The 16,652-nt window shown below is 36.3% G+C and overlaps 1 protein-coding gene across 1 annotated transcript in view; it reads right to left on the reverse strand.

The window, feature by feature from the left end:
* Positions 1-16,652, reverse strand: part of DYNC2H1 (dynein cytoplasmic 2 heavy chain 1) — a 178,840-nt gene that overhangs the window by 12,747 nt on the left and 149,441 nt on the right. The window contains exons 61-66 of the mRNA XM_079788478.1: positions 13,742-13,868; positions 11,853-11,994; positions 11,175-11,284; positions 5,030-5,050; positions 3,388-3,486; positions 1,688-1,811 (exon numbers count right to left, since the gene is read on the reverse strand). Of these exons, the coding sequence (XP_079644604.1) occupies positions 1,688-1,811; positions 3,388-3,486; positions 5,030-5,050; positions 11,175-11,284; positions 11,853-11,994; positions 13,742-13,868 (623 nt within the window). The remainder of the gene's footprint in view (positions 1-1,687; positions 1,812-3,387; positions 3,487-5,029; positions 5,051-11,174; positions 11,285-11,852; positions 11,995-13,741; positions 13,869-16,652) is intronic.

A 16,652-nucleotide genomic window follows, 5' to 3' on the forward strand; every position in this document is an offset into this window, starting at 1 on the left:
TAACCTCAACACTATTGACATTTTGTGCTGGAAAATGATTTGTTGTGAAACACGCTGAGCATTTTAAGATGTCCCTGGCATAGAACTCTTGTATTGTGACAATCAAAAATGTCTTCACATGTTGCCAAATGTAACCTGGAAGGCTGGTCTGGCTGTGTTTATAGCATTGGGCTCCCCAGATCCAATTGATCTAACAAAGACATACCCACGTGGAGAGCCACCCTCTAGAAACAGATATAACAATCACAAACTTAATTCAAATACATAAGCCCATATGAAGCAACCATGACTAAGGTTAAGCATCTGGACTAACAAAGCCAACAATGAAGTCTGCTGTCATCTATACTAATAATAGACAAATATTTAAATTGACCATACCTCCATGACGCCCACAGCCAATCAAGAGTATACAAATTAACCTGACAAAGATGGTGGGCCTGTGGGCAGCAGCCAAGCGCAGGCGCCAAGCAGCCAGGAGCAGGGTGGAACACCCACCTGCCTGCTCCAAGCCTGTAGCCAGCACTCATGTGCACCAGCGCTGAGCAGCCAGGGTCCTGGGGACCCCACTGGAGTGTCCGGTCCTGTCAGCCCAGCCTGTGGGCGGCTAGAGTTCCAAGTCCTTTTGGTTTCTGCAGCCCCTGGACCAGAAGCGGAAACCAAGAACACAGGGAGCACCAGGAATTCTGGGAATCGTAGTTCTGGTGGCAGACAAATTGCGGGATCTCCGAGACAAGTGGTTGGCAAACTGCGGCTCGTGAGCCACATGCGGCTCACAAGCCGCGGTTTGCCACTCTGTTGCCTAATGAGTTTACCGACCACTGCCATATACTACCCTTTACCTCTTTGCACACAATATGCCACAATTGCCTAATCCTCACAGCTTCCAACTACACGGTAACATTTAGTCTACCAATGATCGGCAAACTCATTAGTCAACAGAGCGGCAAACCGCGGCTCACAAGCCGCATGTGGCTCACGAGCCGCAGTTTGCCAACCACTGTCCTAGACACTAAAGCAAAGTGAGCCTGGAGCAAGTTACTGTTGTGGTGGGGGATCAAGGGAAAGCAAAGATGACAAACATAAGTAAAGTCAGAGTGTCAAGGAAAAATTAAAGGGAAGATATCCTGCAACTTCTAGGAAATCTCCACCAATGGAGAAAAGAAAAAAAAAAAAAAAAGACCTCTATTATTCTGTGAGCACCAAACCAAACTGGGTTGGGGTCTCAGACAATTTGCTCCTATGATTGCAAAGACAGATAGAAACTCCCAGATTGGAGAGGGTGCAGGTTGGGCTGAGAGACCCACTGCCCCATGCACAAATTTCATGCACTGGGCCCCTAGTTTCTACTATAGCTCCTGGATCCATACTCAAACCCCACATGGAAATGAAATAAATATAATGGACTGGAATGATAATGAAAAATACTTTTGACAAATATTGTTAATAAAACTTGTAACTATTTGACAACTATACCAGCCTCTTTCTTAACAACTTTTACATGTCTCGCGAGTCCCCGCCCCCGCTCCTACTGCCAGCCAATCAGCCACCCTGAGTCCCACCCCCCGCGCCTCCAGCCAGCCCAATCGTGGGCATAGCGGAGTGATGCAATTTGCATATTACCTTTTTATTATGTAGGATTACTTTGAAAATTTTAAAAATTACTATATGAAAATTGTCAAATATTTACCTTGAGCAACCAGATCCCGTCTCAATAATGGATAAAGAACAGGTTCTACACTGTCCATCTCTTGTATAATAAGAGTTTTCCCAAAACGTACTGCCAACTCAAGAGCTGTGATAAAGTTACTATCCTAAGAGAAAAAAAAGAATACATATTAATTAATTCCTTCATTTCCTTAATATTTATAAAAATCCTTACAGATAATAAATGAATATATTAACAGGAATACTATGAATATTTTAAAATGTAATATGCATGTTAACAATTCAAATTATTTATGATTGCTTTTCTAGTTATAAGTACATAGCAATGAACCATTTTAGTTGAATAACTTATCAAATAAATTTCATAAATAATTAAAATATACATAAGAAAAATAAGGAATTTTACCTTAACAATAAAAAAGTTTTTGAGTCTTCCATCACAATTTCAAATTGACACAAAAACAATTTTTCAAATTCTATGTGCAATAAGTTATGCATCCCATACTTAATAAGAACTACTTTGGTTATGTTCAAAATCAAACATTTGATGGAAGAAGAAAGGCAAGATGGTAAATTCTAGTAAACTTTTCTTTGTGTAGTATGCCTAATCATGGTGAAATAATTTTTAGACAAAATTCTATAACCATGCAAGAATTTTAAGGCTTCCTGGCTAGGAAAAGAGCAGTTTCCAACATCACTCCAGATCTCCAACTGTGGTTAAAATAAATTAAATATTTGAAATAATAATTATTAAGATTTACTGTGAACCATAGTGACATTAGAGTATTATGTGTATTACCTAATTTACAATTATTCTCAACACACGGAGGAGATAAATATCCCCATTTTATAAGTGAAGTATGTTTTAAAAAGGCAATTTTTCAATCACCTGAAAAATATCTATGAAAATTAATCATACAACTAGCCCTTCCTCAAAATGAAAAAAAACCTGGCCCAAAGTAATTTTCTTCGGAAAAGATAAATATGACAGTGAGAAGTGATAACCCAAAAGAATATGACTAAATTTCATTGAACATGTATCAAATCTTAGGACACATCAAAGACATTCTTGGTCAGTTATAAGAACAATAAATTATAAGAGACACTGAGAGAAACCACAAGTATACTAAAAGTCCAGGAAGCTTTCTCCAAGCTAAATTAGTAACTCATTTGTATAAATCTTATACTTCTGTCTTTAAACATAATTTAGTGTAAGTGCTTATTGCTTGTCTCTCTAGCCCAGGATTGGGGAACGTCCGACCTGAAGGATGTATAAGGCCCAGGAAATCATTTGGTCTGACCCTGAGTTAAATGTTTGACCAAATATAGCAGGCTAATTTTTAAGTTGATAATTTTGTATGGCCCATGAATGATGTTATAAATAGCCAAATGGCCCTTGGCAGAAAAAAAGGCTCCCCACCCCTGCCTCTACCCTATTAGACTGTCAAGTCCATGAGTGCAGAAAGTGTGACTACTTTACTCACCATTCTATTTCCAGGGCTTAGATCAATGTCCTGCACTTAAAAGAAATAAAAAAAATATTCTTATCCCTTTCTTACAAATTAAAAAGCTGAAGCTAAGAGAGTTACATTCTTTTCCCAGGTCCCACACCAGGTAAGTTAATAGGACTCAACTTTGACCTATGTTTTCTGATTATAGACACAGAGTGCTTTTCACCATAAAATGCCATTACTAGTAGGTATCTAAATTAGTTATACACACCTGCTGGTTAATAACTTCCAAATGTGAGTCTTTCAAATGTGTTTTTAACCATTCTGTAGCTTGGGAAGACGGGTCTATAAGAAATGGGCATACTCGACTCTAGTTCAAAAGAAAAATTACAACCTTTTATTAAATGGAAATAATTTCCTAAAAATTATGAATCAATTACTGATTTAGTTTTTCTCTTAGTCTTTGGACTAAATATACAACCAAGAGGAAGAATTACAGGTACAGTTTTTAGCTGTACTGGAAGCCACATTAATAAATTTTAGAGTTATCAGTAATTAATAATAGATAATAAAATTAAAATCACAGTAAATACAGTCTTATTTACTACAAACTAATAGACAATATAAATTAACAATATAGTAAGCAAGAGCTCTAGACAACCAAGTTACTGCCTAACTTTATATATTCTTTGGTTGCATAAACAATAAAGGCCTTAAAAGAGAAGTATGAACTAATCACAAAAGTATTACCAAAATAATTATCAATATAATGGCTTATATTTAAAACATTCATTCTTATAAAGTGTTACATAGTTAATATTACAACAGAAGTGCCCTAGAATAAAAAATTACATAAGTTACAATTTAAGAGCTAATGAACTCGGAACTAAATACATTACAGAATACACATCACTAATTAAAATCTGAAACAAATAGAAAGTTAAAAACCAGTGAAAATGCCCTATATACAATGCCACTTAGCAGATGAAAAGAAGCCATATATATGTGAAAATTTTAAATATATGAAAATTTAAGTCATCTAATAATCATTGTTACCTAGTCAATCAGAGTTAAATAATAATGACTGATTTAATTTTTCTTAAATTTTCATTTACCTGAAAACTGTAAGCAGTGTGTGCTATAGGGAGAAGATACATGAAATCAAAGTGAAACAAAAACTTAGAACTGAGGTATGTCTAATACTGAGAACAAGATATTCTTTCAGTGACATACCAAGAAGAAGGCAGGTAGTGGGGAACATATGCCCCAGGGATGAAGAGCATTTTATCAGCAACATTGTTTAAAACTGCCAGCATATGGTGATAATAAAGAGCTGACTGAGTTTATAACAGTTTTATTATGGCTTAAAAGTTCTTTCCAGACAATGCACACACACCCTTTTTTTAAAAATTTTATTGATGTCAGAGAGGAAGGGAGAGGGATATATAGAAACATCAATGATGAGAAAGAATCACTGGTTGGCTGCCTCCTGTACGCCCCCTACTGGGGATTGAGCCCACAACCAGGGCATGTGCCCTGACAGGGAATGGAACTGAGACCTCCTAGTTGATAGGTCCATGCTCAATCACTGAGCGACACCAACTGTGCAATGCACCCCTTTTTGCTTGCCCCCAGGATGGACTGCTCTCACCACACTTCCCTCTGTGTCACTGCTGTAAGATCTTCACCCAAACTCTATTTCTGGAAGTTTCACTTATTGCTCCATCATGTAAATCTACTATTCCCAGCAAAATAAGATGGTTAGTAAAGATCCTATTAAGTATTACCAACATACTACACCTAGGTTTTAGATCTTATTTTATGTTAGCATTCACTAGCAAACATTTCACAAGACTACTAAGTTTTGACTAACCATAAACATGATTATTTTCAATGTCTTAAAAAGTTCTTACCCATGACTTCAAACCAATGATCTGATGCAAAATAAAAATAAAAAAGACAAAGTTTTAAAAAATAATGTTTTTAGAACAAAAAAACATTCTTAAGCATTTCAAAGAGTATTTATAGGTTTGTATTCATTTATTTATACTTCTCTGGAGAGATTTAAATAAAATCTCTAGGGTATATTTTAGGTCTGTGTTGATTAAAAGTAGTTAAAATCTACATTTAACAAATTATAATAGATCCAAAAATATTGACTTTTATTCATTTACTAGAGGCCCGGTGCACAAAACTCATGAATGGGGGGAAGGGGTGTCCCTCAGCCCAGCCTGCACACTCTCCAATCTGGGACCAGGCCTACCGGGATCGGGCCTAAATGGGCAGTCGGACATCCTTCTCACAATCCAGGACTGCTGGCTCCCAACTGCTTGTCTGCCTGCCTTCCTGATTGCCCCTAACCACTTCTGCCTGCCAGCCTGATCACCCCCTAACCATTCCCCTGCCAGCCTGATTGATGCCTAACTGCTCCCCTGCCAGCCTGGTCCCCCCCCCAACTGCTCTCCCCTGCAGGTCTGGGTCCCCCCCCCCCACAACTGCCCTTCCCTGCAGGCCCGGTTGCCCCCAACTTCCCTCCTCTGCCAGCCTGGTCACCCCTAACAGCCCTCCCCTGCAGGCTTGATCGCCCCCAACTGCCCTCCCTTGCAGGTCTGGTCCCTCCCAACTGTCCTCCCCTGTTGGCCATCTCTTGGTGGCCATCTTGTGTCCACATGGGGGCAGGATCTTTGACCACATAGGGGCAGCCATCTTGTGTGTTGCAGTGACAGTCAATTTGCATATTACTCTTTTATTAGATAGTATAGAGGCCTGGTGCATGGGTGGGGGGCAGCTGGTTTGCCCTGAAGGGTGTCCCGGATCAGGGTGGGGGTTCCCTTGGGGCGTGGGGCGGCCTGGGCGAGGGGCCTGTGGTGGTTTGCAGGCTGGCCACGCCCCCCAGTGAGCCAAGCAGAGGCCCTGGTATATGGGATTTATTTATCTTCTATAATTGAAACTTTGTAGCCTGGAGCGGAGCCAAGCCTCCTGTTGGCTCCATGGCCACAGCCATTTTTGTTGGGAATTATTTATCTTCTATAATTGAAACTTTGTAGCCTTGAGTGGAGGCCTGGGCCTGCCAGGGTGTGTGGAAAGCTTGGCTTCCTCCATTACCGGGGAAACCCAAGCCTCCTGCTTGCTCCGTGGCCGCAGCCATCTTGGTTGGGGTTAATTTGCATATTACTCTTTTATTAGATAGGATGTATTCATTTACCTACCAGATGCTGCACAACCACCAAGGTAAGACAATGTGAGTGATACAGAAATTAATTAGATATCTTCTTACTCTTAATGACTTCACATCTAATAAAGCAACCAAAAATAAAAATTCTATAATGAAAGAGTACACAATATTCTGTAAGTTCGCAGGTGGAGTTAGGAGAAGCTGCTGGGAAGCAATTCAAGTTAAACTAAGAAAAATAAATTGGACTTAGTTTGGCAAAGAGATGAAAAAGCATTTCAGGCAAAGGCAAGAGCCTGATGGAGAGAGGAACAAAAAGCCTGGGTACATTTGCAAAACTATCAGTAGTTTGGCACCATAAGAGCAAAAAGTGTAGGCAAAGATGCTGTATACAAAATGGCAGGAGTAATAGCAGTCTTTCTGACCATGAACTTTTCATGCCATGTTTAATGATAATGATATTTTTTTAAATATATTTTTATTGACTTTTTACAGAGAGGAAGGAAGAGGGATAGAGAGCTAGAAACATTGATGAGAGAGAAACATCGACCAGGTGCCTCCTGCACACCCCCTACCGGGGATGTGCCCGCAACCAATGTACATGCCCTTGACCAGAATCGAACCTGGGACCCCTCAGTCCGCAGGCCGACGCTCTATCCACTGAGCCAAACTGGTTTCGGCAGGATAATGATATTTTTATACTTCAGGGAACTGAAAGTCACTCAAATATATTAATCTTGGAACTGTCATGATCAGATTACCATTTTAGAAAGATCACTACAACAACAGTAAAGGAAGTAATATTGGGGGCAAGGGACCAACTGGTATAATAATGTATTTAATCAGGTATAAAATGATGAAGGCCTTAAATGAAGCCATTGGCAGTGGATGTAGTTAGAACAGAATAAAATCATTATACATTTGAGAAATAGATTTCATAAGACTTGCTGGGTAAGTAACTAAATGTAAAATTAAAATGAGGATGACTTGCAGATTTGCAACTTTTATTACTGGGCCAAGATTGTGTTATTTCCACTAGTTGGAAATAAATGAGAAGCACTTTATAAGGAGTAGGGGAGGAAGAAAAAAGTATTAGAGTGGATAGCTATCTTTACCTACTTTTCATGTGCCACTCAATGTATTTCAGATGGGATTATCAATCTAGCACTGTACTCAAGGGGAGAGCAAGTGACCCAAGCTACCAATCAGTATCATTTTGGGGTGCTGACATAAATGAATTGGGGTGAGAGGGGAGGACAGAAAGGTGAAGACATATCTTTAGTCTGGGAACATATATTCTGATAGTGGTAAATCTACAGTCACCAAGAGCCATTCTTAACTCCGGGTAGAGAGAACCTGAGAATGAATCCATCTCTTAAGAGGAGAGAGAGCAATGTCCTGGTAAATCATTTGAATTCTAAAGCCACACCTGATCTTTTGAAACTCTCAGTTATTTAAAAGCATGTGTTGCTTTTTTTTTTGGTAAATGAACTGTACTTGGCCACTGATTCTTCGCTAAACTAATAATATTAATAATATTAATAATAATGATTAATAAAAAGACAGAGCTTGAGCTAGCAAGGAAGGGAGCTCTAAATAATATCTAACCTTAGAGCTAGAACTAGAGGTCAGGAGCTCAGAACAGAGGGCAAATTCGAGAGATACAGAATATCTATTTATATTTTAATTCTTCTCTCCCTGGGGTCGGGGAGGACAGGAGTGGGCACAGGATATTTTTGGTAGAGATTATTTTAAAATATCTAGATACTCTATAATTTTATTATTAATAGCTATAAGTGAAATAAGAATAGAAACATTTTTATAAATAAAACTGAGATTAGCTAAGAATTACATGAACAGGAATAGAATATTAATAAATTAAACATATACAGAAACACACATGTACAGGTATGAGAGGCAGTTTTGCAGCACAGACTGGATTGATGGCAGTGTTTGAATCTTGGCTCTACCATTTGACAGCTATGTGACCTTGGACAAGCAACTTAACCCTTCTGTGCTTCAATGTCCATATCTACAAGATAGGGTTGAATTGAAAATTCAAAAAATTAAGTATTTAAGTGCTTTACCTATAGAAATTGTTCAATAGTAGTATAGACACAACACAGAAAGTACTATACAAATGTTGATGATTATTATTTATTTAAAAAAAAACAATTCCATATGTGATTTTTTATAATTTCATATTCTTTAGACTAATATTAAATTAGTTTGCATTTCCTTATCATACTTTGAATGGCAAGAAGGAAAAACAATCTCAGAAATTCTAAGTGGTTCAAAGAAAATTGATTTGAAACTGAACTGTATATACAGTAAAAATAAAATATTTAATATATCTCTACACAAGAAAAATGGTTAATACTGTAAGATTTTAATAAAAAATTATAATACTGTGACATTTAAATTAATCATCTTTCCATGTTCTTTTTGGATGCTTGTCACTCACACTTCTCTACTTTCTAACAGCCTTATACTCTCCATTATCCAATTCTAAAAATACCATATAATTTATCACCCAAATCAAGACACTTTTGGGAGTAAAAGGAAAACTATTAAAATTACATCAGGACAATAGGCATAAATCATGGCAATCCAGAACATAGAGTTATCATGACCACCTTCTTCCTCTGCTCCTCAAGGACATAGGTCATATAAGCTTTCAGTTATTCTAATAAAACTAATTCTTATTACAAGGCCAATGGTGGATAAGTATTTGACTATTTCATCTCCCAGACAATACATGTACTTCAATACTTAGCTTAACACAAATATGAGAAATTCAAGCATCTTTGAAAAACAAACAATGGAATAATTGTTGACAATGAGTGGCTACAGCCTTAAATGTGGGAAAGCCTCCACTGAGAGGGAGAGTCTCAGAAAAGCGCCAGTATAGTTGGTGAGGAGATGTGATAGCTGATTCAAAAATTCATCTCATTCATTATGCCCAGCCATTTTTCTCAGGGAAGACTTCCCAGAAATCCAATTTGCATGTATTTGCAGATCTAATTTCACATACATCAAATGGTGATGTTAATGAGATGTTATAGACATGTGCTATCCGATCACACCCTTAATTATAGCAGCTTATTCTAAATCAAGTATACTTTATAATTGAGACAGAGTATTGACCATAATGGCAAATTCATTTCAAGAAAATAATTAATTGCCCTATTAAATTTTTCCAAATGGTTTTGTTTTGTCATATGAATGCATATAAGTATCTATAAGAAACTTAGAAATATTAAATGTAAAATAAATCTAAACTTATTCTTGAAATTATTTTCAAAAACAATTTCTCCTGTACTTATTATAAAAGACAATTCAGAATACAAAAGTATTTTCATCAATAAAATTAAATTATCATCAATAAAAAATAAAAATTGTGATAAATATATCTTATCTAAAGGCTCATCTACCCCTGATTTCCTATAGAATGAAAAAAGGAGAATACTTAAAATGTGTTTTTTAAATCTGCAAATGATTGCTTTCTTAGATTACTAAAAAAGAAAAAAGAGCTGATTATAAAACCTTAGAGAAGGATAACTAAAACAAAAATCACATAGTTTGTAATAATATAATTAATTTATTGACACACATTTAGAGTTCCAAATCTATAATTCTCGTGTGAAAAATAATAATGAAATATGTTCCAAAATAAATGAAAGAACAAGCCAAATCAAATTAAAAGAAGACAAAACTGTTTAATCTTTGATCAGCAACTTCTCTACTGGTAAGATGCCAATGTATATCATCTGATTAATAGGAATAATCAAAATAAATTAACCAAGAATGAATAGAGCCCACAATAAAAATCTAATAATACTTAACCTATGTTACCTAAAGAGGAGCATTCAGTGTTTTCTTTGAGACTCTGGAGTTATGGAATAAGGAAATGGTCTGTGGGCAGAGAGAGGGGGCCACAGAGTGGAAAGAGAAAACTGGTATTATGTAGTATAAACTATTAAGATAGAAAGAAGCGGGGGAGGGGAAGAACGGGGGAAGGGAGAACATCACATAATCAAGGGGTGGAAATCATCTTCCAAATTCAATATCAGAAAGGTAAACCAAGTTAATGGTAAAAATCAAAAGTCATTTAAAGAAATGAACTGTTTGTATATATGATTTGGAATTTGTTTTTCACATTCACTGCTAATCCTATATAATAAAAGGCTAATATGCAAATTGACTGAACAGCAGAATGACCGGTCACTATTAAGCACACTGACAACCAGGGGGCAGATGCTCAATGCAGGCGCTGCCCCTGGTGGTCAGTGCACTCCCACAGGGGGAGCACCACACAGCCAGAAGCCGTGCTCACAGCTGGCAAGCACAGCGGCGGTGGCGGGAGCCTCTCCTGCCTCCGCAGCAGCGCTAAGGAGCAGCCAGCAGGCAGGCGGTAAGGAGCGAATGGTCCCACACTGCAAGAGGGTGCAGGTTAGGCTGAGGGACCCTCGCCCCAAGTGTACGAATTTCATGCACCGGGCCTCTAGTAAGGTTATAATAGTTTCAAGTTTAAATGACTTTTGGGAAACACACACTGTGAAATAAATTTTCCAAAATATGCATATGGTCATCTCTAACTTATAACCCCAAAAATTTTTTAAATAAAAATATAAAATCATGTGCACTAGATGAAGGAACCATACAACCAAATGAATCAGGTATTCCTAAAGTATTTCTATTACTAATTGGGAGTTCAATGTAGAATATTTAGCCACCAAAATAGTGCCACTTTATAAACTTTTAAGGTAAAAAATAAGTTATACTGAAAATTATAGAATCACCAAGCAAAATACTCCACTTTTATGTAACTAGGAAAGCATTCAAAAGAAATACATCTGATAAGAAAATTAAAATTGATTAATTACCTGTAGGATAACAATAGCATTTTCTATAGAAAGATCATCTGATGGTAGGCCTTCACTTTTCCAAATTAACTGCTCACTTTCAGTACAAAGAAATCTCCGCAGATCAAATTCTGAAAAGTTAAAGATATCAATATAACAAGCTTGTATTTGACAAGTGGGAAGGGATACAACTATTTAAAATACACTCAGAAATATCTCATAATTATTTTTAATATTAAATCTATTCTTCCCCATTTAACACCAGACACTAAGGGAAAAAATGTACAAAGAAATGGAATTCAGTTAATTTATATTTTATCTATTAAATGAATGTTTCACAACTACAATCATTTGTGAAAAGCACAAAAATTCATAAGGAATTTTGCAGTTCTTACATCTCACCTTAAGATATGAAATTACTGTAAAAATTAAACTATAAAAATGTTTAACTGTACTCATGCATATACCAAAAATAATTCAATGGTCTCAGTGTCATAGAGTGATTTTAGGAATAGAAGAATCATCATAACAAAACAATTCTCAGGACATTTGTAGAATTCAGCAAATCTAAAGTAGCTACAGTATGTTTTAACTTACAGATATTTTTTTCTCATTTAAAAAAAGTAAAATGACAAAAAAAACAAAAGATGCATATTTAGTATACTGAAATTTCAAATTCATGAAAACCTAAATACAAACTTTCAAGACAAGCTGACTTGGTCCATTCTTCCAAAAAGGTTTTTCTCAAACCCTCAGGAGCAGCGGAAAGATATGTCATAAATGCAGCAGCTAGTTGAGCTCTTTTAGGAAGAGTAGTTAATTCCTCTGTTATCTCTGCAACCTAGAAAAAAAGAGAGTGATGTATGGATATGTTTTAACTTGGAAAAAAATGACAGCTTCATAAGTTAGAGTTTTAACTATAGAGGGAAAAATCATTTATGGGTTAAAACTAACCCCTGTCTTGAATAAATTGACAAAATGTAAAAATATCAACAAAGCTTTTGATTCTGCTGATCTTAAGCAAATATGTGAAATCCCAATATATTTGTAGAGATTAACATATTTTATCATTGAATTTTCCTAATAATTTTAACAAAAGCAAAACTTTTATTCCAAGTATAGTTAAATATGTACTGTGTGAATTAGCATCATTTTGTAAAATACAGTTAAGATACAGAGAGTATGACAAAGGCACAAAGCAAAGATAAATCTTTGAGACTCGTTAGTTAAAAGCATGGCTGGCTAAAGCATAAGTTTGAGCAGAAAAGGTAGCAAAACAGAAGTAATGAAAAAAGAGAGGTAGAGTGATTGGAGGGAACAACATTGTGCAAGGTTCCCATGCCATGCGAAGGAGCTTCTATTTAACCTGTGGTTATTATGAGCCATTGAAAGTGTTTAAACTAGGCTGTGAGTGATGGTACAGATTGGGTTTTAGAAAGATAACTGACAAATGAAGAATGAACCAATTAAAGGGTCAGATAGGAGCAAGACAAATTGTGAGAATTCAGGATAAAGGAAGGAAAGAACTGGCATTAAGGAAAGAAGACAAATATACGAGATATTTGCAAATGGATTATGACAAGTAAATAAGGAAGAGGAAGAGTCTAAGATAACTACATGTTTTTAGTTTTAATGCCTAGAAGAAAGATGTGTATGAGAGATAGGAAATCATAGAGATTTGGATAGAAAAAGAAAATAAATTTAAACATATGAGTTCCTGAGACAGTTAAATGCAAATATCTGAAGGATAGTTGGAAATATGAATTTAAAACTAAGCAGTCTAGAAATATAGCTCTGGTCAGCATCATTATATAGGCGATACTCTTCTGGATGAAATAACCAGAATAGTTGCAAAGAAGCTAAGGGAGAGAATATTGAGGCCAAACATCACTGAATGAACAGATGAAGACAATGTGGTAAGGGAGGGAATCTACAAAACAAACAAAAACAAGAGACAATCTTTAACAGAGTACTTCAAGAAAATTAAATGGCTAATAGTGTAAAATCCTAAGATCACTGTCCTGGTAAAGGTAAATTCCAAAAAAAGAGTACTCCATTTTCTTTTTTCTTTTTCTTTTTTTTAAATATATTTTATTGATTTTTTTCAGAGAGGAAGGGAGAGGGATAGAGAGTTAGAAACATCGATGAGAGAGAAACACCGATCAGCTGCCTCCTACACACCCCCCACAGGGGATGTGCCCGCAACCAAGGTACATGCCCTTGACCGGAATCGAACCCGGGACCTTTCAGTCCGCAGGCTGACGCTCTATCCACTGAGCCAAACCGGTTTCGGCAAGAGTACTCCATTTTCCATCAACTCTTTTTCATCCCTGCCTTTCCCTTCAATAATATAGATAAAAAAGAGAAATAGGTTTCTTTGTCTAAAATCCATTCATATAAAGATACTTTGCTTAAAGATTAATTCACATAACAGCCATTAATATCTAGTTTATTTTTTCTTAAGCCAGCCAAAAGTTAATGGATATGGTATTTCTCTCCTTTTTATTTTTTTAACAAATATATTACATTATAGATTTCCTGTATTTTCAAGGAAGCCCTTATTTTTTACCTTTCTTTCTCAAACAAACCTGTGCAGTCCATCTCTTGTGTTCTCTATCAAGCTGATTAATTAAGACTTCCGCAGCTTTAATTGTTTCTTGTGCTTTGCTTACTTCAGCTTCAAGTTTGGCAGCCTCTGAAGTCCTGCTCTGAAATCTATGAAAACATTAAAGGCAAAGAAATGTAAGAGAGATCTGATTAAATTATCCTTAGGTAGTAAAGTGAACTTTTATATAAGAATTTAATTAATGATAATACTAATCGTATTTGTCTTCAAAATATCATTCATCAAACAGACACATATCCCAATATCCCAACATATACTGGTATACTAGTGTGTGTCTGTGTGTGTATGCATATATGTATGTGTTATATATATAAAGTGTAAAATTCATACAGGGCATTAATTCACTGTGCAACTTCGCCATATGACATTCAAGACCCAGTTATGAGATCGATCCAATTCATCTTTTCAGTGTTATTTTATTCTATTCTAGTCCAACAAAACTATATGTAAATATCTGAGTATTTATTCTCAGAAAATGCTCTATCATTCATCTGCTGTGCCCTTCTTCAGTATGTTCCATTTTCCTAGAACACCTTCCATCCCTTCCTTATCCTACCTCACTCCTCACTCTAATTTCCTTAAATATCTAGCTATCAAACATATAAATAAACTTTTTAAATTCACCTCAAATAGCCAGTTTATTATATATTCTCTTCCTACATGCCCATTCACCCAAATTTATAACTCTTAAAATTTTTTCCTTAAAAATACCTACACAAATTTATAGTTTTATTAAATAAAATAGAAATATTCCACATGAATACTTAGTCCTTCAACAAATACATAATTGCTGATGAAATGCCAGGATATGGAAACGTATATCCAAACAGATTGTTACACAGGTCTCACCAATAATTAGCAGAGGATCTCAAAATTCATAAATAGGTGTGTCTGTCTGATATTAAGTTCCATGAACTTTACAGTACACTGTATTGCCACTTTAAGTACTTTTTCCTTCTACCCTTAAACAAGACTCTAGAATTCATATGTCCAATATGGTAGCCACTAGCAACTGGTGGCTACTTAAATTTATATGAATGAAAATTAAATAAAATTTGAAGCTCAATTCCTCAGTCATATTATCCACATTCAAAGTTCTCAATAGCCACATATCTTTAATGGCTACCATAGTGGATAGCCAAGATTCCAGGTCAGGGCACATACCTGGGTTGCAGGTTTGATCCCCTGTTGAGAGCATGCAGAAGACAATGTTTCCTTTCTCTCTCTCTCTCTCTCTCTCTCTCTCTCTCTCTCTCTCTCTCTCTCTTCCTCAGGTAAGGATTAAAAACAAAACAAACAAAAATACTGCTACCATATGCTAACTACTCAATAAATACTGGACAATTACTTAAATGTTAAGTACTGATTCTGAGCATATGATATTAAAAAAAACACACAGTATTTTTCTTATACTTCTTTAATTATACCTGGAAGAAAATGATGTGATTTCTTTCCTGTATTTCTAACATCTATATATATAAAAAGCCTAATATACAAAGTGTCCCCTCAGGAGTTCGACCGACAAGGAGTTTGATCGCTCACTATGACGTATACTGACCACCAGGGGGTGGCGCAGAAAGAAGGAAGGCCCAGCCAGCAGCCGCTAGGGACCCTACCCATGCACGAATTTTGTGCACAGGGCTTCTAGTATAAAATATTCAGAAATATTGAACACGCTGAATTTATGGCTTTGAGGTTTTCTTTTTGGTCTGGCTTTTTTTTCTATAAGTAAATATGTAAATATAGAGATAATTATTTCCAGACTACATAGAGAAAAACAGTCATAGTTTTAATCTGATGAATTTCTTTCTTGGTACAATAATTTCTATTTCTTCCTTAAGAAAAAAAGTAAACATAACACACCACTTGAAAACAATGTGATCACATAAAAAGTGTTAGGTTCATAAAACCAAAAGCAAACAATAACATGTATTATATTTAATAACATACTGTAGATCCCCTCCGGCCCCTTCCCCTAGCCCCGGGGATTTCTTTCTACAGATTCAGTTACCTGTGGCCAACCACCATCCAGAAATATTAAATAGAAAATTCCAGAAATAAATAATTCATAGGTTTTCAATTGTGGGCCATTCTGAGTAGCATGATGATGTCTCATACCATCCAGCTCTGTCATGCCTGGGAAATGAATCAGCCCTTTGTCCAGTGTATCCATGCTGCACGGACTACCCACCCTTAGTTACTTAGTAGCTATCTGAGTTATCAGATCGACTGTCACAGTATCACAGGGCTATGTTCAAGTAACACGTATTTTACTTAATAGTGGCTCCAAAGCACAAGAGCAGTGATGGTGGCAGTTCGGATATGACAAAGAAAAGCTGCAAAGTGCTCCTTTTAAGTGAAAATGTGAAAGTTCTCAACTTAGAAAAGAAAGAAAAAAAAAAGCTGTAAGCTGAGTTGTTAAGATCTATAGTAAGAATGAACCTTATACCCATGAAAGTGTGGAAAAGGAAAAATTCATGCTAGTTTTGCTGTTGCACCTCAAACTACAAAATATATGGCCACAGTGCATGGTAAGTGCTTAGTTAAGACGAAAAGGCACTTAAATTAGTGGATAGAAGACATGAACAGAAAACATGTTCTGACTGATGGAAACAAGTTACACCAGAAAGCAATCCTATCTAATAAAAGAGTAATATGCAAATTAACATCACTCCGCTACACCCACAAGTCATGCCCACCAGCCAATCAGGAGTGAGTATGCAAATTAACCCAACCAAGATGGCTGTGGCCACAGAGCAAGCAGGAGGCTGGGGTTGTCCCGGCAATGGAGGAAGCCAAAGCTTTCCGCACACCCTGGCCAGCCCAGGACTCCACTCAAGGCTACAAAGTTTCAATTATAGAAGATAAATAAA

The sequence above is a fragment of the Cnephaeus nilssonii genome, assembly GCF_951640355.1.
Source record: "Cnephaeus nilssonii genome assembly, chromosome: 13".
NCBI lineage: Eukaryota > Metazoa > Chordata > Mammalia > Chiroptera > Vespertilionidae > Cnephaeus > Cnephaeus nilssonii.